Source organism: Lontra canadensis, unplaced genomic scaffold (assembly GCF_010015895.1).
Source record: "Lontra canadensis isolate GAN:19392208 unplaced genomic scaffold, GSC_riverotter_1.0 scaffold90, whole genome shotgun sequence".
Taxonomy (NCBI): domain Eukaryota; kingdom Metazoa; phylum Chordata; class Mammalia; order Carnivora; family Mustelidae; genus Lontra; species Lontra canadensis.
In genome coordinates, this window is record NW_022631084.1 from 6370715 (window position 1) to 6398028 (window position 27314).

At 42.1% G+C, this 27314-nt stretch overlaps 1 protein-coding gene across 4 annotated transcripts in view; it reads right to left on the bottom strand.

Annotated features, from left to right (window-relative positions):
• GOLIM4 (golgi integral membrane protein 4) overlaps nt 1-27314 on the bottom strand; it is an 80323-nt gene that overhangs the window by 1925 nt on the left and 51084 nt on the right. The window contains exons 5-15 of one of the 4 annotated variants that reach the window (XM_032836105.1): nt 26537-26687; nt 22705-22787; nt 22099-22182; nt 18312-18470; nt 15685-16017; nt 13784-14049; nt 13015-13094; nt 11512-11621; nt 8558-8725; nt 8167-8235; nt 86-166 (exon numbers count right to left, since the gene is read on the bottom strand). In XM_032836105.1, the coding sequence (XP_032691996.1) occupies nt 86-166; nt 8167-8235; nt 8558-8725; nt 11512-11621; nt 13015-13094; nt 13784-14049; nt 15685-16017; nt 18312-18470; nt 22099-22182; nt 22705-22787; nt 26537-26687 (1584 nt within the window). Of the gene's footprint in view, nt 1-85; nt 167-8166; nt 8236-8557; nt 8726-11511; nt 11622-13011; nt 13095-13783; nt 14050-15684; nt 16018-18311; nt 18471-22098; nt 22183-22704; nt 22788-26536; nt 26688-27314 lie in introns of all 4 variants that reach the window. The other 3 variants (XM_032836104.1, XM_032836108.1, XM_032836106.1) reach the window with 3 other exon arrangements.

Genomic DNA, 27314 nt, shown 5'->3' on the forward strand with positions numbered 1-27314 from the left:
TTAAAACTGCTCGGCGCCCGAGCCAGCCAGATGTGTCTCCTACGCATGCGCACACGCGCAGTAGCCATCTCTGTCCTATACCTACGTTTTCCTCATTTTCACCATACGTCTCCTCGGCATTATGTTCCAATTCCCTTTTTTTCTCTTCAGTCAAATCTTCCTGAACCTGAAAGAAACCAGAGATACCAGATGACCCTTTGTAGCATTTAAACACTTGCAACAACAGATTTTGATTTCCAAATAGTTCATTAAAAATAGCAGAAACAAAATAAAATTAAAACTAAATTCGAAAAAAGACAAAAGTCTTTTTGAGTCAAAGATTTAACTTGTCTATTAGCTATGAAGAGATGTGCAATACACCTCCTACAAAAAAATCAATGCCATCGATTTGGAGCCGAGGACTTTTCTGTTTGAGTTTCTTTTTCTGAATGAGCATTAACCCTGCAAGTATAACACCTAAAGAAATTCAGCTTATAAAATTAAAAATTCCCCATTTCAAGATGGGAGAACTGCAGATGTCTGAAAGCTCTGATGGAATGTAAGTTCTAGGAAGACAGGAACCATCTGTCTTACTCAACTGTCTTCAATACCTAGGTATGTCCCTGGCACACGGCAATTGCTTAATATACACTGGTGAAATGCATCAGTCAATGAATGAATAAGTGAATCAATGCAAAAAACACCTGCTCTGTGAAGGCACAGAAAACAGACACCATTACCTATACATGAGGTAGCAGAAAACAGAGAAAATGTGTATCTATAATCCTGTAATTAAGAGTAAGTTTCTCTGGCTAAAATACCTAGAACATAAAACACAATCATTTCAATTTCTTCATGAAATAGTTACTAAACTGCCCCAAATCCCTACATCTCTCCAGAGTTCTATTATGACACTTCTGTTTCAAGTTTTCTTTTATGTGCACTATTATTATTACATGTCTGTCACTGATCCCAATTATTTTTTTCAAAATGTAAATCAAAGAAAGTACCCCAAAACAGAGATCATTTGCCCCAAATCATCTCTATTTATTGATTCCAGTCCATAAAAATACAAGGTAAAATACTTTCTAACAAACTTTTAAAACGTGTATGTATACCAAAAGATTGAAGTCACTTGAATTTCAAAAAAACTTTGTGCCCATCCATTAAGCATCATGTAGTATCCTGGGACTAAAAGAAAAGCTGAGCTGTCCTAGGACACGGGTATAAGATTAGGTCTTCCCGAATAACACACAGAATCACCAGATTGAGGGCAGAGACAGGGAAGAGGGTGTTACAAGTCCCAGAAATGGGCAAGGTAGGAAAGCAAACAGATGTTACACTTAAAGAGGAACAGGTTAAGGGCTACCTCACAGTGTCCAGCCCAGGTGTGACAGGAATGAACCACAACCCACCAGCAGGAACCTGACTTGTTAAGAGCTAACAAAGATGACCCTTCAAAGAGACCTCCATGGAGCCCAGCTTTCCGGAACCTCTTCTAATCAGCCCAATGCCAGCCACACGCACAGCCCCTAAACTACAATGCAACTAAATAAATACATTCTGGGGACAGTGGCATAGGGCTTTTTTTGTACTCACATGTCCCAGTGGTGACAGCTAAGGAGAAGACACCTTAGTCTCACCTACAGGTTCTTTAACAGTCGTCCATAACCTCTCTTCTGCCCTTTGTCACATAATCTCATAGTAACCCTTGAGTTGAAAACACTGAATTACTAAATTTCAGACTACGTATATACTCGAAGTCTCACTAACTGAAACATCACTAAATTACTAAAGTATCCCCATCAATTTCAGTGAACAAAGATGTGTCTTCTGCAGCCTTAGTAATAAAAATATACTAGCGAACACCAAACTTGGTTTAGCTGGGGTTGGGAAGGAACTGCCTTGAAACTGCAAGGTGGTGGGAAAGTATATATAAATCAGGGTCCACAAAATTTTTTTGTGAAAGGCCAAATTTAGTAAATATTCAGCCTTGCTCAGCCATAAAGTCTCTGGAGCAGCTACTCAACCCTACCGCTGGGGTACAGAAGCAACCTTGGACAATAGGTAAACAAAAAGGCATGTTCAAGAGACCTGACTTACAAAATGGACTGAGACCTGTAGTCTGCCAAATCCTAACAAAGGCTGTAGATTCAGACAGACCTGGATTTAAACTGTGGCTGTATAAAAATAAGGTCACCTGTTTCTATTATGAACATTTGCCGGCACAAAAAAATAAAGCAAATAATTTAGGGAACTCCTTATAGCCATAACCAAGGTTCAAAAGTTAGCTCAATGCTGCCACCCTTGCATCACCTATCACTGTTCGTTCATTCTTTCTTTCTTATTTTGATGACCTATTCTTAAAAATTCTAGATCTCATGTAATTTCATTCTTACCCATCTCAGTATGTATCTCTAAAAACAATGGATTTTTCTTATATAACCACACCATTATCACACCTGATAAATAATTCCATGGTATTATCTAATGTCTAGTTCCGACTTAACATTTTCCTGATTATCTTCAAAATGTTAGGCACCTGGGTGGCTCAGTCGGTTAAGTATCTGCCTTCCGCTCAGGTCATGATCCCAGGTCCTGAGATCCCTGCCCAGTAGGGAGCCTGCTTTTCCCTCTGCTCCTACTCCTCCCCCTACCCCCACTCATACTCTCTCTTTCTGTCAAATAAATAAAAATCAAAAAACAAAAACAAAACAAAACAAAAAACCCAAAACTGTCCATTTATAGTTGGGTTTGGTCTAATCATCAACCAAAGGCCATACCTAATAGTAGTTCTGCTCCCCTTTTTTCCTTAATGCTATTGACTTGTTTTCCTGTAGAATGACCCACACTCTGGATTCACTGGCTTCTTTAACATCTCACTTAATTCATTCCTCCAGCTCTCACATTTCTTATAAAAGGAAGTTAAAGATTTATGTGAATTCAATTTGCAAAGCAAGAGTTTTTCAAAAGTGATGCTGCAGATTTTTGTATTTTCATCACATCAGGAAGCACATAACACTTGCACCATTTTTTGTGAGGCTGAAGTTGGTTGGTGAGCTCAGAAGGTAACTGCCTGAACCCTCCATGATAAAATTCCCCAACTTCCATTCATCTAGTGATGTCATCCATTGATGACTGGCTCTTAAGTCACCTGTTTTAATTAGAGTCTACAAAAATGGTGACTTTCTAATTCCATCACTCCTGCATTCACTAACTTCTATCAAGAAGAACTTGCCCATATCAATTATTTAGTTACTGTCCTTGGTATACTTAATTATGATAGCCTCTAAAATCAGATCTGGGGGTGCCTGGGTGGCTCAGTGGGTTAAAGCCTCTGACTTCAGCTCAGGTCATGATCCCAGGGTCCTGGGATCAAGCTCCGCAGCGGGCTCTCTGCTCAGCAGGGAGTCTGCTTACCCTCCTTCTCTCTCTGCCTGCTTGTGATCTCTGTCTGTCAAATAAATAAATAAAAATCTTTTAAAAATAAAAAGATAAAAAATAAAAATAAAATCAGATCTGGATGGGCTCTAATCATGGTTCCAACAATAACCAGCTATGTGATCTTCAGAAACTTGGCTAACCTCTCTAAGGGTCAAATTTCTTATCTGTCAAATAAAAGGGTTTGATAAAAATCAGTGATTTTTAATTTTCTGTGTGGGGGGGTCATGGACCCTTTTAAGACTTTGGGAAGAAATGCAAATGTATGCAAATAGGCACAGATACACATCACTTGACACAGAAGTTTCAGGAGGTTCAGACTTCCCCGAGTCCACCTGTGGCCACCTGTTCCAGGAATGCTTCTCCAAACAGCATGTTCCTGGAACTCTGATTCCTAGGCCCCACCACAGGTTAAGATCAAAATCTCCGAGGGTAAAATCCGATCCAGGAGTTTGTACCTTTCACACACTCTCTCCAAAGGGATTCTTAGCCATGGTAAAGACTGAGACCTACAAGCCTGAGTGACAGGCAGTGTAGGGTTAAGAATGTCTCTGACTAGAGAAATAAATGCCCTTGCATACATACTTTCTTCTCTTCCCTGGAGATTTACTACAGAATATCTCCGTTGTTTATCAGCTGTCAAAAGAATCTGAGGTAAGAAGCCCTGACGTAAATTACTCTTTAATTTATGGAACCCACAAATGCAAATTTTGTAATTTTCAAACTTATAGATAGACATTTTTATTCTGGTAATATCTTCTTTGTGTTTGGAACAAAAGTAATGCAAACTTGTTTTAAAAGGCATTACTGATGGGGCGCCTGGGTGGCTCAGTGGGTCAAAGCCTCTGCCTTCAGCTCGGGTCATGATCCCAAGGTCCTGGGATTGAGCCCCACATCGGGCTCTCTGCTCAGCAGGGAGCCTGCTCCCCTCCCCGCCACACCCTGCCTGCCTCTCTGCCTACTTGTGATCTCGGTCTGTCAAATAAATAAATAAAATCTTAAAAAAAAAAAAAAGAACATTGACTATTAAAAAAAAAAAGGCACTACTGAAAAGGAACAAAATGATACACAGAGTTTCTAATTTTCAAATATGCTTAGACTAATAACAGAAGCCAAATGTTACTCCTTTACAATGGAGACACACCAATTATGTCTTCCACATTCGACCCTCTTTAGTACACTGATAAAGCTGATGCAAACATTCTGTCAGAGATTTCCTAACACTGCTCCTCATTACTCATTTTTATTCACTGAAATCTAATGTTTTAGGCATATTAGAAATGGTCCCTATGTGATGTAGCAAAGTTTAATCGCCAAAATAAGACAGATCTACTGAGTCCGAAATGGGCTTTGGCTTTACACATCAAAGATGTCATGGGATGAGACAGGAACCAGAAGGCTGAACTTGAAGTAGATCAGAATGCTAAGATCCAAAGATGTGGATGGAATGTGACAAAGGAAAGGCCTTCAGCACCAGCAGCTCTTGGAGTCATGGTGAACAGGGGAGCTGTGCTGCCTGGCCAGCTCCGTGCTAGGGTAACTCCCGGCTGGCAGTCCCACTAAAGGTAGCCAAGTAACCCTGGGCGTGCTCTCCCATGAGTGCACAGATCCATCTGTGTTCGATTATATTTGGACAAAATGAGCACTGAGAGTGTTTTCAAGCAGTCATTTAACTTACATATTTTTTTGAGCATTTAAATCACTTTTAAGCACCATAGCACCTTTTGGCAATGCCATACTTTGTCTTGTTTGCTCATCGGTCGATAAAAAGTCTGGAAAGTAAGCAACACAGGGATGGGATCCCCACATGAATGTCCCCAACATCCATGAACACTTGTTCATAACCATCATTTTTATATCATAGAAGGATAACACTACTGCCCTAAAAGAAGGCAGGGATAGTGCAGATTTCCAAAAAGCACACTTGTCTTGGGTTCCACTCTCTGAGCTCAAGTCACAAGTCTGATGGGCTGAACCTCTAAGCAGGGAGGGCCCTAGCAAGATGGACTTCATTCCTAGGAGCAAATGCTGATGGAAGTCAGGTGATGTGGGAGGGGAAGCAACGAAAGCAATGGGCCATACATCCCTGTAGTCAGTGTACTCTGAAGCTCAATGCAGAGGAGGACACAGATGACACGTCACTTCATGGCTTTTGGAGCATCCCACAAATGTCTCACAAGCATCACTTAGAAACATGAAATGGCTCTCACATATTGCATTCCTCTCCTTCCCATTTTGCTGCAGTCTGGTGAGAAGCTCATCTCCAACTATTACTAGCCTTAAATGGTATTTGGGAAACACTCTTCTCCCTCCTCCGGGAAAGAACTGGGAACAATGGGAAAAGGTGGGAAGATCCAAGAGCTAACCATCTCAGGAAGGCACCACAGTCTGTGCAAGGGCCCCTCAGGGACAGAGAGAGGAGTCACCCAGGGAAGGAGAAAGGCAAGCTGAGAGCATTCCTCCATGGGAGCGTGCACGACCTCAGACTTCAGGCCTATGCAAGAGGGGGACAGCAAGAAGGGCAGAGACTCCAGAGAGGAATTCAGAGCAGGAAACCAGAGAAAGAGAAGCAGGACCCGGGCCCACATGCAGGGAGAGAAAGGGCTGTTTAAACTGGACTGAGACCTGTAGTCTGCCAAATGCTAACAAAGGCTGTAGATTCAGACAGACCTGGATTTAAACTGCAGGGAGAGAAAGGGCTCCAGTGGGCTCAGAGCACCCGAGGGACAAAGAGCAGCAGTCCTCACCCCGGCCTGTCACCACTCTCTTCCCCTCCTGTCTCTTTCTTTTTTCCCTATCCTTGAACCTGCTTGGATCACTGGAGTGCTCTCTCCACCTTAACTGACATAACATGAAGGTTAAAAAAAAAAAATCAGTAAATATGGATTAAAATTTTATGTTTACCCTTCTGCATTTTAAAAAAAAAGGTCAAGGTGAACCTCCTCTCTTTTAATCCCTCAAAGATATCTGGCATCGGACATAATGAGACACAATAATATTTGTCTAGACATCCTGTTACAAGAGAAGTCCAGATGAATACCTTTTTCTTGTCAAATGTCTTAATATTCAAGGCTGCTAGTTTTTCTAATGCTCTCCTATGATACCATAGCTCAGGATCTTGATCAGCATGAACAGCAGGATGAGAACAGAGAAAGAATAAAAAGATCAAGCCAGAGTGCACATGAGTAGAGCTGTATGTTGCCAATGGCTGTAAAGAGCAACATCCCTTTCTGTTTTTCCGGTATAAGCACAAATTTTATTACCATTAGCTCTGAGAAGTGGACAACAAACGCTACAAAAATGAAAAAGCAGGGCTAGTTGAGGCAACTACGCACACGAGTATAGCAGCACATGGATTCTGAGCAGGAGCCCCAGTGGCGGGTGGATCTGTCTGGGCTGACATTTGTCCATCCATTCACGGAATTCCCCTTAGGGCTAAAGCCTCATGTTGGCAAGAAGCCTGGCTGAGAAACCCCTCTGAACCAGAGCTTTCCTGGGCCAGAGAAAGAGACTCAACATGGGACTTGTCGAGGCCTGTGCCTCATTCATAGCATGTCCCCAGGTTTGGAGCTTCAGGGGTCCATACAGTAGAGCACTGTGACTAACCAGCCCTAACCAGACGTGCTTGTCCTTCACTTACATAGGTGTGCCATCACGATGGGCGCTCCCTTTACCTAGTCAGCAATCATCTGCCAGAAGTTTACAATAAAAAGGAAACTAAAATGAAATTTAAGAAATTCCACCCACAGAGGAACAACTGAGTGGCTCAGTTGGTTAAGTGTCTGCCTTTGGCTCAGGTCATGATCCCAGGGTTCCGGGATCAAGTCTCACATTGGGCCCATTGCTCAGCGGGAGTCTGCTTCTTCCTCTGCCTGGCTCTCCTGCTGCTTGTGCTCTCTCTCTCTCTTTCTGACAAATAAATAAATAAAATCTTTTAAAAAAAGAAGACAGAAAGAAATTCCACCCATGGGGCGCCTAGGTGGTGCAGTTGGTTAAAGCATCTCTTAGATTTCGGTTCAGGTCATGATCTCAGGTTGTACGATCGAGCCCTGTGTCAGGCTATGTGCTCACATGGAGTCTGTTTGAGATTCCCTCTCTCCCTCCCTCTGCTCCTCCCCACCCCATGCTCACTCTCTCTCTAAAATAAATCTTAACAAAAAAAAAAAAATCTACCCAAATGCTTTTTATTCAGCTGAGCATCTTACATACTTTTCCCTTCCTTTATCATCAAATTTCATTATGACACTAAATTCCTAGGACGGAAGAGGCAAAAAGTAGACACTTAAAACTCTTTTGGAGGGTGTTAACTGTATTCTGACAGATACTGGGAGGTACCCTCTTGAGGCAGAACTGTGGCAATGTCTACAAGTTACAGGGGTCACTCCAGAACCCCTCAACAGGCAAAGCTTTGTTGTTCTCTTTTATGGGGGAAAGAAACAGGAGAAAATATTTCTTACAAAAAACAGACAGACCTAGGTCCACCATTCCTAGAAGGCCACATGTCTTCTTTCATTTCAAAATTTCCAGTGAGAACCAGGAGGAAGGATTCTATGACCCTGTTTTGGTTGCCTCCTAATCAAACGTCTCTACTTCCACGGTCCATTTCTTCTTGAAAGCACCTTTTCTCCTCCCACCTCTGTCTTTCTGAAGGTGCCTACAGAAGGTGTGTCAAAGCCCATGCCGTGACGTAAGGGGAGTGTGATACACCAAGCATCCTGACCAGTTTCCTGCACTCCGCCTCCCTACCTCCTCCTCTCCCTCTTCCTGGTACTGCTCGTCAACATTATCCTCCTGCTGGTCTGGGTTTCCTGCCATCTGTTGAAACAAAAGGGGAAGCTCAGGTTACTGAACATTGGAGATGTGTTTCATAGTACGCTGGGACAAAGAGCAAGCTTGCTGCCATAAAAAATGTACTTTCAATGCATCAGTGGTCAGAAAATGATGAATAACCCTTCCGAAAACAAAACCTAGGAGGCGTGTTACTCTGAGTATGGATATACTGTTTCACATAATGGCCTAAAACCCAACCAAAGAAGCAAACCTTCCATCAGCACGCATTAGACTGACCCTTTGCCAAGACCTAGGCAGTTAATAAGACACCCAGGTTAGAACCACCTCTGTACTAGCGTCTGCTTACCACCAAATGTTCCTCCATCTCGGCATTCTCTTGCTTTTGATTACTTTGTTTTGGCTCTTCATTTTCATCTGGCAAATTTTCTTCCCTCACTTGCTCGGCTTCCTCAAATTCATCTTCACCTTGATTATTAGGGTCATCTGCTGGGTTTATATCCTCTACAGCAGCCCTCTGCAAAATTTGAATAAAAAGCAACCACTACTTCAAAATCCAGGATCAAATTTAATTTCATTTGAAAGGCCACATACTGGCAGAAAATGAAATCGTCCTCCACCAGAATGTTCAGATCTATCCTTGCCCAGACTCACAAGTACACATCCCACTGTCAAGAGAAAACTCCTTGCACTATTCGTCAGAGGCTGAATGAATGAGAATGCTGTACAAACAACACTTGTTTTCTGCAAGTGATTCCAAAACAGTCCTCCGAATTCTATCACAAGAAATGTGAGCATAACTAAATAGATAACAAGAAAAACAGTGAATAAAAGCTACAAGACAGGGCGCCTGGTTGGCTCAGGTGGTTAAATGACTGCCTTCGGCTCAGGTCATGATCGTGGGGTCCTAGGATCGAGCCCCGCATCAGGCCCCCTCCTCAGTGGGGAGCCTGCTTCTCCCTCTTCCACACCTCCTGCTATGTGCTTGCAAGAGCTCACCCGCTCATGCCCACCTCACTGTCTCTCTGTCAAATAAATAAATAAAATCTAAAAAAAGGAAAGAAAAAAGCTAAAAGACCAACTAGGAGAGATCATTAAAATGAGAGATTTAGATAGGCAAATTGTAACTTCTTCCATGAGTATGCTGATTTTTATACAGGCAAACTTTCTTCTACCAGGGATTTTTCATGGTAAGTGGGTGGACAGCCCTTGAAGAGCGAGAAGGCGCCAACAGAAAGGACCTAAGAAATGGGCTCTAAAGGAGACAAGAACGGGCTAACCCAGTCTCTGGCAGTGTATCATGAAAAACCTCTCCCCCAACTCCTTCTCTGGCAGCTCTCAGTGACCATGTTCAACAAATGCCCTTCACATGATCAACTTGAGATTTATCTCTATTTTCCACTCAAACTCCCAAATCACCTTTCAAAATAATCCACATCTTCGTGAAGAAACAGAGTTTAAAGCCTAAGCTGGGCAGACGGTAATGCTTGCAGGAGCTTCCCGATGCCTCCAGGGTCACCAACAGAACACTTAAGGGAAGCAGCAGAGGCTTCTAATAGATGAGGCCTCAGAGTGAGATTTGGTCTCTATTCCTGTTCTCCAGACAATAGGACTCGACTCCGATTTACTCCAGGGCCTTGAACGCAGTCAAGGGTTCACACCACTGTCTCAGCTGATCTACGACGCGCACACCCCTGCTTGTACACTTCACGCCAGTGCAGATGACGCTCTTCTTGGGAATCCAGAGTGACAAATCAACACCTTTGCACAACGCCAATTACCCCCACAATCTCGTTAGATAGATTTCTTTCTGTGCATTACCAACAAATTTGTGTGGAAATTATGTAACACATTCTCTTCAGAAAAAAAGTACAGAAAGCTTTTGCAAAAACCCATGAAATGTACACCCTGGGTCCAACTCTAACCAAGTAGCAAGTTCAATAGGCACAGTTGTTACATTCAAATAAAACAGATGATCAGTTATGAATCAGTTATGATTCAATGAAGCTGGGCAAAAATTTTTTAATTAAAAAAAATAGATGAGACAAAGAGAGAGACAGGTAGGCTAACAATTTTCACTGAAAGAAGGAAGGGGAGGAAAGCCACCAGTGTGTCATCCAGAACATGAAAACCACTAATGGGAGAGTAAAGGGTTACACAATCAAGTATTCAATGTACACAGCACCTCCCAGAGGGGGGTGACTGGAACAGGCATCCTTTTGCTGCCCCTCCATCCCTGTCAGGCGCACACCTGCTTCCTTGCTCCTCTTGCAAGAAACTCTTTGCCCTTTCACAGTCTCTAGTTCCTTCTTGCTCTCCTGCTGTCTGGAGCTCCTGCTCTTTCCTGAGCATCCTCTCCCAAGTGCTGATCCAGGGGCCACAGGCAAATATATCTGTCACATCCCTGCACAAGCAGAAAAGCCATTTCCATCCAAGGGGCTTCAGGTAGCTACCAGGAAGCCTTCCTTCTATGATTCTCAAGGAAGGATATGGATCCTCCTTCCCATACAAACAGAACCCATATGAAAGCACAGACTGAATTTCATAAACATGGTGCTTGATTTACTAGCAAGATGACAAGAGAGCTAAAGTAAGTTGTAGAACTCATTTACACGTCTGCACAAGAACATGCCCCATGGAGCCTTGCTTGCCCCGGGCTCTGGGCCACACAGCTATGAATTGAAAGGTTGGGTCCTTTCTTGGTAAACACAAAGAACATTCCCAGTTAGTAAGTCTCTACCAATTTATATTCTAATTTTCTATAGCACCTTGGCACCTGAGCAGATTTTTTCTTTTACTTCTCAAGCCACACATCCTTATCCACCCATGTATTGATGAAAATGGCCCCTGACTACTGGGAGATGAGAGTCACAAGACATACAGAACACTCTATCAGACTATTCAACAGGCTCCATGATGGTCCATTTCCTTTCCCTGGTTCTCTGACTCCCACACTTGTCCCCGTTCCCGCCATCTTTCAAAATGATTACATATTTCAATACCTCTCAATTTCGTTTTTCTCAGCTTTAATTTTATTAATCTAGAAGTTCGCAGAGGGAAAGTCCTTCTATATTTTCCCAGAACTTTTGAACCAGTCTCATCACCCACACGTACACCAGTTTACAGTTAACAACATTGCTGATGCCATTACACAAGTCCCCTTTCTTCTGCACTGACGAAATAACAGACACATCTGGAGCCAGGGCTGGAGCCAGAGGCATGGTGTCAGGCAAACCTTCAAGTTCCCTCTGCCCCACCCCAACCCCGTTTCCAAGTGTCATGACCAACAGAAAGGACACTTACATCTGCCTCAGATTCCGGGTCGGTTTCATGGGGCCCCTGATCTTGAGGCTCATGTCCATTCTCTGGGTCTTCTTCTGCCTCATCTTGGTGCTGGTTGTCTCTCTCATAGGCTAGCAAATTGAAGGAACTAACATCAGTGTGGATGAACCAGACAGGATCTTGCCCTTTCACTCAAAGAAAAGCCACTGGTGGGCTTTCCTCCAGACCATTTCACCCAATCTCTCCTCCAGAGAGATTAATTCACCATATGGCATACATCTCAGCTTTTCTGAATAAAACTATGTCTCTTTCCCAGACCATGTGTCTAAGGACACAGCGTGGGTGAGTGACACCATTCTTACCTTCTCAAACCAGTATTTGTAACATAAGCTGCATTCTCCCCCTTATTATGCAGAAAACAATAACCAAAACTTTTACAATAAAAGAAAGCCCAGTCAACTGGACACTGCCAAAATTATCAGCTAACTTTTGGTAATATCAGAGGAAGCACCAAGGTACAAAAGAAGAAACTGATAACGTCTCAGGAAATGAAAGAAAGAACAGCCCCATCTGCAGAGCTCAGATCAAAGGCAGCCCACCCCGTGTTGTCTGATATGGCAGTGCTGAGGGCTGCCGCCCCACAGACACAGCTCACATTTTAGCTCGCACAGACATTTCTTCACTGCTTTTGGAAAAAATTATTTCCATAAAGGGAATTTAGATAAGAGCATACAAAGAGAAGAACAAACAACTTTTTAAGTAAGATGTAAGAGGAAAGGTTAAGTACATGGAGAGTATTTAGCTTATAGGAAATAGGGATGCAAGGTAACTTACCATCAGGTTTCAAGTGCACCAAGGGATTCATTAAATAAATAAGAGAACAAACTGTTCTCTCCTCTTACTGATAATGGAACAAAAAAGCTTAAAGTGCTGTACAGGGGGACATAAGGAAAACAATTTCATGACTAGAAGGGCTATAAAATTTCAGAACAGGCTATAGAGGGAGTTTGGGTAATCACCTTCTTTTTTAGATTCTTTAAGAAAGGATACATATCTGACTGTTAAAGTTGCCAGAGAGACTGTTACTTTTTAGTTCTATTATATAGTAAGTGATATTTGATAAATTACATAGGAGATGCTCACCACAAGTGGAAGCTACTACTGCCTTAATCTGAAAAAGTTTTAAAGGCAATAATCCAAAGGCTTCCAAGGTAAGGTGAAAATGGAGTCACTTCCCAGAGTATAACAGCCCGATGATAATATATCAAAAATAATATTTCAATATACAAGAAGCTTAAGCGACGGGAAAAACATCAGAAAGGAAAGAGATGATCTCGAGCTGTCTGGACTACCGGCATGCACTGTCTGGGAGGATTATCAAAAACATAACAGCAACAACAGCAAAAGATGCATGGTACACAGTCGTCCTTTGTGTGTACTCAGATGTGCACATGACTCTGAGTGGATATCACATGTTACCAAGTAATCTTATTAACACATCCATCATCTAAGAAGTCTCACCACCTCCTTCCTCTTCTTGGACGCCCTGGTCCTCGGCTCCCTGAACAATATCATGATCCACAGCATCATAACGAGCTTGCTGCCTGGAAAGAACACAAACAGCATCAATTCAGGGACAGATTAAGTGGCACAACTGGCCATACATCATTTATATTTAAAGGTAGCAATAAACAAAGTTTCCAACATTTTTTAAAAAGTCATAAACAAATTTTTTGTAAACTTTGTGCTATTAGGTTTCATAAAGATTTCAGACACAATTTCAAAGAATACTTTAAAACAGAGAAAATGCCTTTCAAGTGATAAAGTAAAATAAAGTTAGCCCCAAACCTGCCAGGTTATTTTGAGGCCTAAACTAAGCTTGGAGCCCTAACATTTTTAATTAGGGGTTAAAAATGTTGATTATCTTAAAAATTATTTAGAAATTTAATTCTCAAGCGGCTGTTCCGCCCCAGCCATAAGAGACGCGCAAGCTCATAAGTAACAAAGCTGTTTGCCATCTGCTTATACGAACAAGAACAAGAGGCGCAGGGCCCCTGGGTGGCTCAGTTAAGCGCATGCCTTCGGTGGAGGCCATGGTCCGGGGGTGCTGGAGTCGAGTCCCACCACGGGCTCCCGTCTCAGCGCGGAGTCTGCTTCTTCCTCCGCCCGCCCTTCCCCGGCTCATGCCCTCCTCTCTCACTCGTTTTTAAGTAAAATCTTTAAAAATAAATAAACAAATAAAAATAAGGAGAACAAGAAGAGGGGCTCTGAGCACCCATCAGGAGGAGGCTACCGGAGCTGTTCGGGGGGCTGCGGCCGCCCCTCCTCCTCCGGGCTGGCCGGCCTGTGCCGGGCCACCTCTCCGGCCAGAAGCTGCTGCTGCTGCTGCCATTGCCGCTGCCTCCACAAGGGTCCCTGCAGCCGAGGCTGGTGCAGCGCCTCCTGGTGCTCCCTCGGCGGCTGAGCCTCCTCCGCCCGCCGCGCTGCCACTTGCTGCTGTTCCAGCTGCTCCTCATACGGTGACCGGATTCTGCCAACCGGCTTGGCCGACGGATAGACCTGAGCCACAACAAGCAGGTGCTGAGCAAGAAGAGTCGGGACCTCTGGATTCTCTTGTCCTCTGTTCTTCGGGACAAAGTCAGGGGGCAGGGCTGGCTTGTTGAATTAATCCGTGTCTGTCAGGTGCACCGTGATTACACCCTGACCCCAAGGTCCCCCAGAGCCAGAACGCCTACTTCCCAACCCTCTGAGGCACCCTCGGCTTCTTTTAGCATCGGATCTCCCTGATTTGCTGGCATTTTGGCAGATTTTCCATGTGCTCTCTCTCACGTGGAAGAGGGCATCACAGACAAAATCAGTTTTGGACCTTCATTAAATGTTAGGTTCGAAAGGCTCTGGCATAAGTGGGCACTTGGGTGACCTCACAGTAACTGGGGCATTTGTGAGCTAAAGCTGTGGCTAAGGCTTTTCCACGAAGAGTTTAAGATGCAGGGATGCCAATTAATTCTAGGAATGCACAACCAGTCTCGGTTAACCATAGCGGGGGCGGGGGGGGGGGGGAGGAAGCAAGCCAGCCAAATTTCAGGTAAAGGTCGAGAGCAGAGAACTGATTTCTTCAAAGAAAAAGAGAATAGGTGAGAACATAAGACCTTTCAATGAAGGGAAAAACAGATACAGGAATTCTTAAACTCTGCTGCCCACCGAGCTACCCGTCACTCTCTCCTCCGCCACCCCCTGTCCCAACCAACATAAGCACACACGACTTTCACCAACAGAAAGAAGGTACATGGGTAAGGGAAATCAAACCCACGGTGGGGACTGCTTTTGAAGAAAGCTATGAGGGACACAAGAAAGGGAGAGGCTTCTCCATGCTAAGTTGGCAACAATATAGAAAAGCAGTCGAGGCCTTTGCATCTACTCAGCCCAAAGCCTCAACCAGCTTGAAGTCTTAGAAAGTCTGTGGGCAAACACAACTTCAGAGTCATAAGTAAAAGGGGATCAGCATCTGTGTAAAGGCCAAGTAGCCCGCCGTCAGGTTATCTGCGGACAGACAGCGGAAGAAAGATACCTCTCTTCATTCAGTGCTGCTTCAAGTTCTTTTCAAGAATGATTTCTAATATAATGGATTTTTTAAAGGGAAAAAACCATATTTCTGTGAGAAGGAAGTGCTCTGGCAGGGGGAGCCTGAGCAGAGACTGGGTAAACATCCTCCCCCAGTGGGGCATCCTTAAGTGATAAGATCAGCCTTGTGACAACTTAATAACCACCTTGAAGATGAATGTGCAAAAGCAACCTACCATTGGATGGTAAATGAACGGGGAGAAGTAGACTTTTGATCATAGAAAATGAGACCTTTCTCAGCCTCACAACGCCCATGGGACTTGAGCGCCAGGAAGTGCCCAGTCAGGCACTCCTCTCTCCTCTCACTGCTCAGAGAAGGGCAGCAAGGACTCCGTGTGAGGCTACTGACAAAGAAAATACACTCACCAACTGCCCTCTCTTTCCCCAGGCATCTTTCTGAGCTACCTGATCGGCTATGCTAGGAGCATGTAACATTTAGTGAACTCACTCAGATTTTGTCTGAGAGGGTGTCAGCTCTGGGGAGGCTTTTTCAATATTTAAAAGCAAAGCCATGCTCCCTGTCCCAGCCACCAAAACATAACCCTGGTGGACGGGAAGCAGATGACCTTGTACCTGGGCAGGAGCATGCCCTCCCAGAAGGTTGGCTTCCTCTCCAGCTTCATGCTGTTCCCTCCACTCCCGATCCTGTTCCTCAGGGGACGGGTCGTGCTCCTCCTCCAGACGCTCGGCCTGCCCGACCTGCTCCATCGCTTCCTCCTCCAGGGCCCTTCTGTGCTCCTCTTCCACCTGCCGCTCCTCTGGCTCTCTGGCTTCAGCTCCGCGGGGCTTCAGCTCTGCTGGAGCCTGAAACTCTGCCTTCTTCTGGGTGGGAGAGTCAAGTTTTGTTTCTTCCGTTCTTCGAGGAACTGCTTCATGCGTCTGCCACCCGTCACTATTTCGAGACACCTAGGCCAAGCACATCACTGGAGATGACACTCTTCAATTTTGAAAGCAGTGATAAAAGCTCTTTATTACCATGTCTATGGGTTACAACATAAGCAAAATCCTGGAGCCTAGAAATACAGTCCTGACTGAAAAGTATGGCGCAGTGGAGTCACTTAACTCTTCTCACTCTGTAATCTCACCTATAAAATAGAGATAACATAAGCACGATTTCATCCCGGGAATAACACAGTACGTAACCCAAGAATAAAGCCTGTATGTGACCACATCTTAGTAGGGAAAGCCATCTAACTTCTGTTTTCCCTTAAGACAAAAAGGAAAAACCCCTCAACCTTCAAGTGATGAAGAGTTTATGTAATTTTCTTCAATGTAAATTTTGTTTTCAATAAGGATTTGGAAAGGAGGACACTGGGCTGGCTCAGTCACACGAGTATGCGACTTCATGTCCAGGTTATGAGTTCAAGCCCCACAGGAGGGGTGGAAAGCTCACTTAAATTAATGGAACTTTAAAAAAATATGAGTTGAAAAGAGAAGGATAAGATCAAATTGATGATGAGTTGGGTTTATTTCCTACTGACCCAGAAAAAAGAATGCCATTACTAATAGGCATCCATGTTAGCTAAAAATAGTGCCCATGAAGCCAGATACAATAAAATATTTTAAAAAACATATTAGAGTCGTATTTCTTCAAATTAGAGGAAATCCTTGGTAAATATTCTGTATTGTTAACACATAAAATTCAACATAAGACATGTCTTTTTACAGAGAACTCCTCTTCTAAACTGACTGGTTTAAATTGGTTTTCCTGGATTTAAAGTTTCAGAGATTACCATGTGACCTTCATTGATTAGAAAAGAGGGGTAAAAAAAAAAGATGACATAATATCATAAGAAAATTTATCACTCTTTCCCCCACTGCAGCCTTATTCATTGGAAAAAATTTTGGTCAGATTGTTCCTCCAAATTGAAATAAATGTGAAGCCCTCTTAAATTAGCAGAACTATAACTGAGAAATTGGAATGAATAAATGAAAGAAAGAACGAATGAAAAATAAATGGAGGAAGAAAATTCCTCTCTCAGATATCTGAGGACAACTTCTGGAGATGTATGTCTTACCAACATCCTCACACACCTGTCAGGTTTGACATAATACTGCTCTGGCTTTATATGAAATATTTCTCCAAAGGGCCTTAAGTGCTTTCAAATTCCTGCCATTTATCTCCACAGCATTACCGTGAGAAAGGTTATAGAAGATAACTACTATCTCCACCTCACAGATGAAAAACTAAAGGTCTAAGTCATTAAAAGACTAATTAATTCAGTAAATGGGTAGTCAGACTCAGCAGGGAATAGAACCAATTCCCAGGCCAGGGATCTGGTCATGTTTTCCTAATAGTAACAAGGAAGGATCCATGAAGACAGAGACAGTCTTGCCTGTGAAGGAGTGCTCTGCCAGACTGAAGACTTCTATGAAGTCCACTTGTAGAGACTTAATTATTCCCATAAGATGGTAACTCAGGACACAGCTTCTCAAACATTCGTTGTTAAAAACAACTTTCTCCGGGAGAAAGATAGCCATATTTGTCATTTGTATTACACATGTGATTAAAACAACAACTTCTTTAGAATTGAGGACAGGGGTGACCCTACTTTTGATGTCCCACTTAGAAGACACTCTTAAGCAAGGCTCAACTTTTATGAAAGCAGGAATAACAAACAAAAAAAAAGTGGATTAAGAGACTAGCCCCATATCTTTGACAGTTTTATAAAAGCCACTTAAATACAATTTTTGGCTTGTTCTGTGTGGACCTAGCACTGCACCAAGTTCAACTATACTACCAACTTTAATTCTTGAGTGGGCTTTTATAGAACAGCCTCATGATCATTTAATCTTCTTACTCTACCCTCCAAAAAACCAAACAACAGGAACAAAAAGAAAATGTAAAAATTCAGAAACAGCCCCTTCAAAAAAAAAAAAAAAACCCCACATGAACAAATAAACCAGTGAAGTCTTTCCCAGAAAATACTGTAGCAGTAGCTCTGATTGTCCTCCCCAGACCAGCTGAATCAGTCAGAAATGGAAATCTTCAGGCTTCATCCCAAAATAACTGAACTGGAAATTCTGGGCTAGAGCCCAACTCTCTGCGTTCTAACAGCTCTGCTGGGGACTCTGATAAACGCCGAAATTTAAGAACCACTGTTCTGAAGGAAGAGTTGGCAATATTTAGAGCAGTTCATCTGATGACAGCTTGACAGGGAAAGTGACCCCATCACAGAATACGGGTTCACGCCTCTTACCTCCTGTGGCTCCCCGGCTGCGTTCTCCCTCACTGTGTTGTCACCTTGTGGAGAATGTGTCACCTGGGTAACATTCTGCTGCTCTGCTTGCTCTGGGTTTCGAAGGCTTGGAATCCTATTCAGAGTGTCTCTCAACTGTTTATATTCTGCAACTTGTGTCTGTGTGTAAATTGCACAATTGGACACAATTATATAATTTGAGGAGGGAAAGAGATATCGTTCATGAATGGACATTAGGGTTCACTGGAAGACAAGTCTAAAATATTATACCCAAGTACAAGTTAGGAAAAAGATGCACATTATTTCCATGCATTAGCTATTCTCACTTGGACACGCTTAACCATTTTTAAGCACATGCAAATGAGAATTAGATATAAAGGGAACGGAGGGAAAAAAAAGATCTAAGACAGATGTTAGTTTCTCATGCTATGTTAAACAGTCAGAATTTTTATAAATAACTTTCTGGTATAAATATCATTATTAAAAGATAGTTTGCCATCAGTTTTATAGCATTAAAAAAATCTGTTTAAAATTTCACATAATTATATAAATACAAGTGCAGGTATCTTTTACCAATATGGTCTGAGTAACGTTTTTCAGTGAAAAGGAATCACAAGTTTAAAATAAGTAACTAAGTAAATCTTTATGTATATTTAGTTATTTATTTATAAAACCACTCAGGCCATCCCTCAACCCCCCCATCAATCTGTGCTCGAATAGGGTTCCCTAACTTTCCAGAACGCTTCTGGTATTGTGTTCTGCAGATTTAGGAAAGCAACAGCATTGGTATGAAACGAGCCTAGATTTTTATTCCTCCATTGTGAACCTCCTTTCTTCTCAGGTGATAAAGCCACTGATGTAAGTATTGAAGTAAAATTAACTCATCCAGGTGTGTCTGTGCAGTGGTGGTATGTATGTGTGTGTGCATGCACAATATCTTTAACCCACTGAGCCACCCAGGCGCCCCCACAATATCTTTAATACAAGGAGCTAGAAGGACAGAAAAAAAAATCAAATACCTTAACTAAGAAAATCAATAGACACTGCTCATACTTAGCTCATCATATGCACCAACACTGTTATCCTAAAACAGAAATGCTGTGTGTGTAAAGACACACCTACATAAACACATATGAAAAACACAGAAATCTCTTCTGGACAAGTTTCCCAGCCAATGGGCACAGCAGAGTGGTGAGTGGAAGCTAGAATCCAGCTGGTACTCCCACCGCCCCAGTCGTGCACTCTTCCACCCCAGCAAAGGGGGGGCACTTTTTTATCCAATTCATACAAAGGTGCAGTAGTTTTCTTGCTAAATCTGTCTCAGAGGCATTCATCCTTGCAGTTTGTATAAAGGTATGCCATATGGCTAATAATGGCCCTTATCCCCGAAATCTATCAAAATATCTGCAAACCAACTTTGGTGGTCAAAGAAAAAATTTTTAAAAAGACATCCACATAGTGATACTTTTAAGAAATATTTCTTCTTTCTCCTCCTCCTAGATATATATTTGAAAGCAGTTATGCTGCAGTACTCCAATATGAGTATGCCCTGAGAATCCCAGGATAGTGTTAAAAGTGCAATCTCCTGGGCCCCCACCCTAGAAACGATCACTCAGTAGGTGTGGGGCAAGGCCACACAGTTACACAGGTAACTGTGATGCAGGAAAGTCTCCAAAAACACCAGCTGAAGAGGTACACATGGCCGTGATGTCAAGAGGACTTAAACTCTAAGCTCCGTTCTGGTTGCTGATCTTGGGCCAGCTATTTTATTTCCCCTCGACCTCCTTTTATTTAGTTATAAAAAGGACACAATGTAATATAACTCAATAGACTGTGAACATTAAATAAAATTCTGTATAAAAAGTTCTTATGATGATCCCTGACACACTATAAACTCAAATTGTATTCTGTTTTTTTTTTTTCTTTAAGATTTTATTGATTTGTCAGAGAGAGAGCACAAGCAAGGGAAGGGGCAGGCAGAGGGAGAAGCAGGCTCCCCCGGGAGCAAGGATCCAGATATAGGGCTCGATCTGAGAACCTTGGGATCATGACCTAAGTTGAAGGCAGATGCTTAACCGACTGAGCCACCCGGGCGTCCCTCTATTCTGTTCTTGCTGTCCCCCCACTCAACTACACTTATAAATTGGGTTGTCAGGCACCTGGGTGGCTGAGTCAGTTGAACATCCAACTCTTGGTTTCGGCTCAGGTCACGATCTCGGGGTCATGAGGTTGTGCCCCACGTCAGGCTCCGTGCTCAGCTCAGAATCTGCTAGAGATTGTCTCTCTCCCTCTCCCCCTTCCGCCATGCATGTGCACTCTCTCACTCTCTCTCAAATAAATAAATAAATCTTTAAAAAAAATCAGGATGTCAAGTCACAATCTCATAAGATGATTTACATCAGAAATGTAGACACTTGAAGCAGCATTTCTTTTCTAAGGAGATCCAGGGAAAAGTATTAATACGGGGATCTGAGGTGGGACTATTAAGTACTACACCTAGTTCTGGCAGAATGATTTAAAGGGGGTGGTGGGCAGGCCAACTTGAGCCCCTTCTCAAAGAAGCAGAAAATATTTTTAAAGAAATAGAATACTACACATAAGTTACATTAATAAAATCTTTTCCTATTGCAAAATCCTGTCCCATAAAACTGCCAGTGTGCTTACTACAGAATTTGGTTTTGGTCATTAAATGCACTATTTTACTACATTTCTCTGGATTTTCACACTGTTGCTTAGTCTAATATTTGAGGCCACGACAGCACACAGAATATTCAAATTGGTTTGTCGCATTTTTCAGCATGAAAAACAGCCTCAAATAAAATAGTATTTGGTAAAAATTTTATAAAGAAGGTTTTAAATGAAATGATCTCTTAAAGACAATTAATTTGTACACCTGTAAAAAATTACCACACAGCTAGAGTTTCATAGGGATACTCAATGGCTACCTTGAAAAGGAGTCCCACGAACACAGATTCTACAGTCTATGAGATGGGTCAGGGCCCAGTGTGTTCTACTTTTTATAATTTTACAAAGACAAAAAAATTACACATAGTCTCCCAATAAGACAGATAGCTGGTTTTCCTCTTAATTCCTCCAACTGAAAAAAAGTACAAACCTAGTGACTAAGCTAGCCATTCCTGTTTGTTTACTTCTTCTAGAAAGCTGTAAAACACAGTATGGTATCGTTCATTTGTACATTCAATAAATAACTCCTGAGGGCCTGCTCTGTGCCAGGGAGCGTTCTAGGCTTTGAAAAACGGAATTTACGACTCATTTTCCCTTCTCCACTGACAGGAGATCTCTTATTTTCTGTAATTTGGCCAAGAACACATAAGGCTAGTCCTAAAAAGAGTGTGTGTAGGTTGGGATACGGAAGCAAGGGAGGGAGGGAAGGAAGAAAAGTCTGACAGTAAGTTGTTTGGTAGCTAGCATCATAAAACCCTATAGATCCCATAAGAATCACCACAGGTCAGAAAGTGGCAGAAGACCATATATATGGATTAATATCTGTGATTTAAACAAGCATTTGACCATTGCATGTAGGGGCTGGTGGAGGGTATAGACAGACGGTCATGGGTACCACACTACCAGTGCAAAAAAAATAATCAAAACCTTATTTTATAGTCTCTTGATTGAATTTTGAAAGCATGCATGATCCTCAGGATCAGGAGAGCTCTGTCCTAAGAACTCACTGCAGATTGGCTTGTAAGAGACTACATGCATAAAGAAATTCGGAAACGTTAAGCAGATTGTAATGAGAACCCATAGAGGCTGCTACCCTTCTAACCTGTGCAGCAGCTAGCGCACTCTTGTGGTCTTCCAAAGTCACTACAAGTTGTTCATGCTCGGAGAGTAAATTCTTATGCTGTTGCTACACAAAAAAGAATTTTACATGTTGAGATTTAACATTCTAAGACAGATTCTTCTTCGGCTGACAGTGGTATGAGCACCCAAACGCAATTTGCTTGCCTGCTTGTTCGCTGTTCTTGAAGCACTTGCTAAGTGTAAAAATCATTGTAGAGAGAATATGATAAAGTAGTATTCTGAAATCTAAAACGAGCTTTCTAAATATCATAATCCCTTACAATGAAATCAAAACTAAAGGAACAAATACTTCATTATTAATAAACCTTTGTAAATAAAAAGCTTATTAAAATCCAACCATCTAGCCAAAGAATCACTTTGGTACTAATGAAAATGTTTGGATTTTCAGACCATCTTTTAGCTTCTAACGCAGATGCGGTAAAAGTAGCGGGCACACTCCAGGTTTATGCAAAGCCCAAAATAACAATGTGGGTTTGTAATGGAGGTCAATTAGGGAATGACTCGTAAAACTATTCTACAAAGTAAAGCACGGCAATACTAAGCAGTCAAATGCCAGGTTTTGTTTTACCTTGACGTCTTGGAGCTGTGTATGCATGTCCTGGTGTGCCTTCCGGAGTTGTCTATTCTCTTCTCTCAAATTGTACACGGTTTCTATTTGTGGGGGGAAAAAATCATGCATAAAGCCTTGAGATTTTTCTGGCTTCTGATTCCATTATTTTCATATCTAAACCTTCACACAACTATTTTTAGGATTTGTTTTGAACTTTGACAGTATTATATACCAAATCAAGAAAAATGCTATTATTTTGGGATGTGACATGGATTCAGCTTGCCATTCTAATGCAATCTGGTTCGGCAGTTTAAATACTTTTAAGGAAGCTACACACAGTGCAGAAGTAAGGATTTCTAGTTACTCAGGAGTTAAAAATGAAGTATTTCTGTAAGTAAGTCTTCAGGAATAAAATGTAACAGGCGGGGATGGAGTAAGATTGGAGTCTCTCCACAAATTAAAAAGAAAGTTAACAAAAAGTACAAATCCTATTTCTCATAGCAGGAATAATTTCCAGAGACCCCAAAAGTATTTTGATTACAAAGATAACTCAAGAAACCCTCATTTACCTGCTTAAAAATTCTCAGTATATTTTCTTTCTCCTACCACCGAGTTCTTCCCTGATACAAATTCCCCTCCCAACAGCAATAGGACAGTTCTTTCCAGGGCAGCAATGTGAGGTTGTAGCTGTCTGAGAAAAGTCCTATAATCTCTTTAATCTCAAGAGAAGCTGTTCAGGGAACAGCCTCAGTGACTTAGATTCCAGGCCCACCTCTCCTTCCCTCTCGGTGAATTTCTTACTTTTGCTGTATCTGGACATTAGATGTTATAAACTGACAGTCCTGGGACTGAATCCAACTCACATTTTTTCCCCCCCCGGACCCCTGCAGTGTTGGCCTATGAGGAGTTTTCCACATATGAATAGTTCGCACCATTTAAAAATCAAGGATCTGGGTTTACTAAGACCTGGCAACATGAGGCTGTTCTCACGTGACAAGACTCAGCAGAAGATGAATGGTAGCAGGTGACAACATAATTCATTTTTCAGTGGGAGACACCTTTGAAAGTGAAAGGGGAGGCTGTTAATAATGATGCTGAGACAGCAGGTCTGAGTCTGCACTGTGCTGGGCAGCCTGTCCCTGAGTGGCAGTCACTTCCTGCAGACAAAACACCAGCTCTCCAGTGTGGCACTCAGCACTGAAGCGAAGTGCCCGCTGCCGTCTCTCACCACATTTTCTGTCCATTTTTATGCCTTTATTGTCCCTGCCTCACCCCTGAGCTCTGGATGGCTAACTGGGTGTAGGGGAGAGGTCGAGAATAAGGTGGGAAAGGTTCTAACTCAAAGGTCAAAATAGGACACCACTGGCAATCCAAGGGGACCGTCAGTGTACTGTTGGCTGGATGGGGCTTCTCACACACACACACACGCACACACACACCACACACGCATGTACACATGGGCATACACATACACACAGACACATGTACGTACACACAAATACCCAAACTGCTAGCTTCTAAAAGAGTTTCAGATCATAAACCTAATGGCAGTTGCTTCTGTGCCTTAACTGTATTGCCTTGAGTAAGTTATTTAACTTTATAAAGCCTCAGTTTTCCCTTTGTTAAATTAGGCTGAACACAATGCCTAGCTTACAGGTTGTTATGAGAATTAAAATAAAATAATTACATGAAGAGTTTCACCTGATACTAGCACATGGTAAACATTTGTTGAGTGTCAGCTATTATTATAACAGAAATGAAAAGAATAATTATCTAAGCTTCTATGCGACCAGTTTATCTCCCAGGAATTCTAAATTCTCTCCTGGTATCACATTAAACTTGACCAGAGACTACCTGGATTATATGTCTGAGTTGCCACCACTGACCTGCATCCATCACCACACGTTTAACTTACCGTCTGAAGCTTTTATCAAAGATCAGAATCAAACAAAAGTGCCAACGGAGAAAATGCTCATAAAATTGTCATCAAAAGCATTGTTACACCCTATTGTTTAAGCCCTCTGAGAAATTTCTTCCAAAAATCAACTGATACCAGAAATACTCTTCTCTCTCGCCTCTTCTCTTTCTTCCCCTTTGTCTGTTTCTCCCTCCCGTGCCCCACACACAGGGTAGGTATTTTCCCTTTCTGATGATAAGAGCCCCCTAACTTACTGCCTTTCCCTTTCTGTCCTGGCTGCCGGAAAGTTCAGACCAGGTTATGAGGCTTAAATTATTTTAGTATGCAGAACTCACATATTTGTGTCCTCCTATTTTCCATGGTTCTGATTTATAACTTCTACATATAATTTATTAAAATTTTACTCTAAATGCACTTTGCTTCAAAGAAAGGACTATAGAGTAGACATAAGAAAACATGCTTTATACTTCCTTTGTGAAGACGTTTCTCTGTTATCTTAATGACCCCCACTGTCTGCCAGATCACCAACAGCCAACCAACGTCTCTGCATGTCTACAGATCTTGCATAGACATGGCCCAACTCACTCAAGACCACCTTAACCTTTTGTAATCTGCCTCAATGGCTACTCAACTCTTGTGTATCTTTTTGTTATAACTTATTATTTGAAAATACTTATAGACAAAACTGCACATAAAAGTACAGAGAAGATCAAAGTACTTGTCACTCAGCTTCCTTCCATGATGATATCTTATATAAAATCAAAATATTGTTTGGCGCAGTAGAATTAACTGGACCACAGACCTTCCTTGGATTTCACCGTTGTTCTCACAAGCACCATGTGACTTTTTAAACCAACTCTCACACTTCAAACCTATTTAGCACCTGAATAGGTGACTGCAGAGTATTTTTCTTTTTCAGAATTTGCATACACTCAGAGTGATACAATTTGTTTCCTAATACTATGAAAACACCTCGAGGCACCTGGGTGGCTTGGTGGGTTAAAGCCTCTGCCTTCGGCTCAGGTCATGATCCCAGGGTCCTGGGATAGAGCCCGCATTGGGCTCTCTGCTCAGCAGGAAGCCTGCTTCCCCCTCTCTCTCTGCCTGACTCTCTGCCTACTTGTGATCTCTGTCAAATAAGTAAATAAAAATCTTTATTAAAAAAAATACTATGAAAATACCTCAAGCTTACACTGATCGTGTGTCAGTAACTGTCCTAGCTGCTTTACATCAATTATTTAATCCTCGCACCAATCCTATGAAGTTGATAACTTTTTTTTGGGGGGGGGGTATTTATTTATTTATTTTTAAAATAATTTTTTATTTTTTATTAACATATAATGTATTATTAGCTCCAGAGGGACAGGTCTGTGAATTGCCAGGTTTACATACGTCACAGCACTCACCATAGAGCTGATAACTTTTTATGAGTATCCCAGTTTTACAGATGATGACCTGTGGTGATCATACCATTTGTCCATGTCATATAACTAGTAACTGAAGAGGCCAGGGGTCACCAGGCTCTGACTCTGGATCCTGAGCTTTTCAGAGCTACTACTAGTGATCAACAGGTAGTTTCTTTGGCCCCTTGGAGATCAGATCATCACACTGAATGCGCAGCACTGAGGGCATTTTGTGAGTTGGGGTCAGAGATACTAAGTATCTTACAACGCATGTAAAATGAGAACTGTCTTGCCCGGTGTGGCCAATGTGCCCCATTGAGAAACACCAAGTATTCTATTCTGTTTCCTAAACAAACCCCAAGGGATAAGGATAATTGTGAAATGTTACAAAGAAGTAAGTGGAGGGTAAAGCACCACCTGGGAAATGTGAATCCATCGCCATGCAAACAAACCCAATTCTACTGCTTTACTGAAACATTAAGGTGAGTAGTTATTTCCATATAAACTAGCTAATCAGACTTCCAAGTACCTTTTAGCTTAGAAAGTTCTTGTTCTTTCTCTTGCTGTAGCTGCAGGTACTTCTGCTTATGGTCATTAAACGTCCTACTGAAGTCTTCTCCTTGTTTGCGATGTTCCTCCTCCAAGTCGCTGTGCTGTTTCTTCAGCTCCTCGTGTTGACTCTGCAAAGATGAGAACCTGAGCAGAGATGTACATTCTCTAAATTATACCACAGGATCTACAGCCTTTCTCTCTCAAAAAAGAGCAGATGAAGCAGGAGGCTCTGTTTTCCTTGGGTTGCTTTTAATTGGGGCAGCTCCCCTCCATTTCCCTTACATTTCAAATCAAGGGTTTGGGATTATGGCCAAAACCAATTTTCCCCTTCATTTTGATTGTCGGTAAAAACAAGGAGAAGTTAGAACTTAGCCATGGGAGATGGAAAGGGGAAGGATTGGGGAGACTCCCAGCAGCTCAAATTGCTGTGGAGACAAAGTAAAGCTAACAGAAAAATTACCCCTCCACAGCTATTCCAGACTTCCTCTTTCAATCTGATGTTTTCCCAGCAACACTTTTTATTTCCTTTAATTTTCAGGCTTCCTGGTAATCTAGTTTAAAAAAAAGAAAAAGATTTCTTTCCCTTTGGGGGAAGTAATACACATTGTTTATGGAATGATTCTTATTTACCTTACTCCTAGTCATAATATGACACTGAAATCACAATCTAGGTATATCCCACAGTCCCAAAAAGCTAATGTTAAAGGATGGTCTGTTTTAATCCATGCACTGCTTTCTTGATACCATGAAAGCTT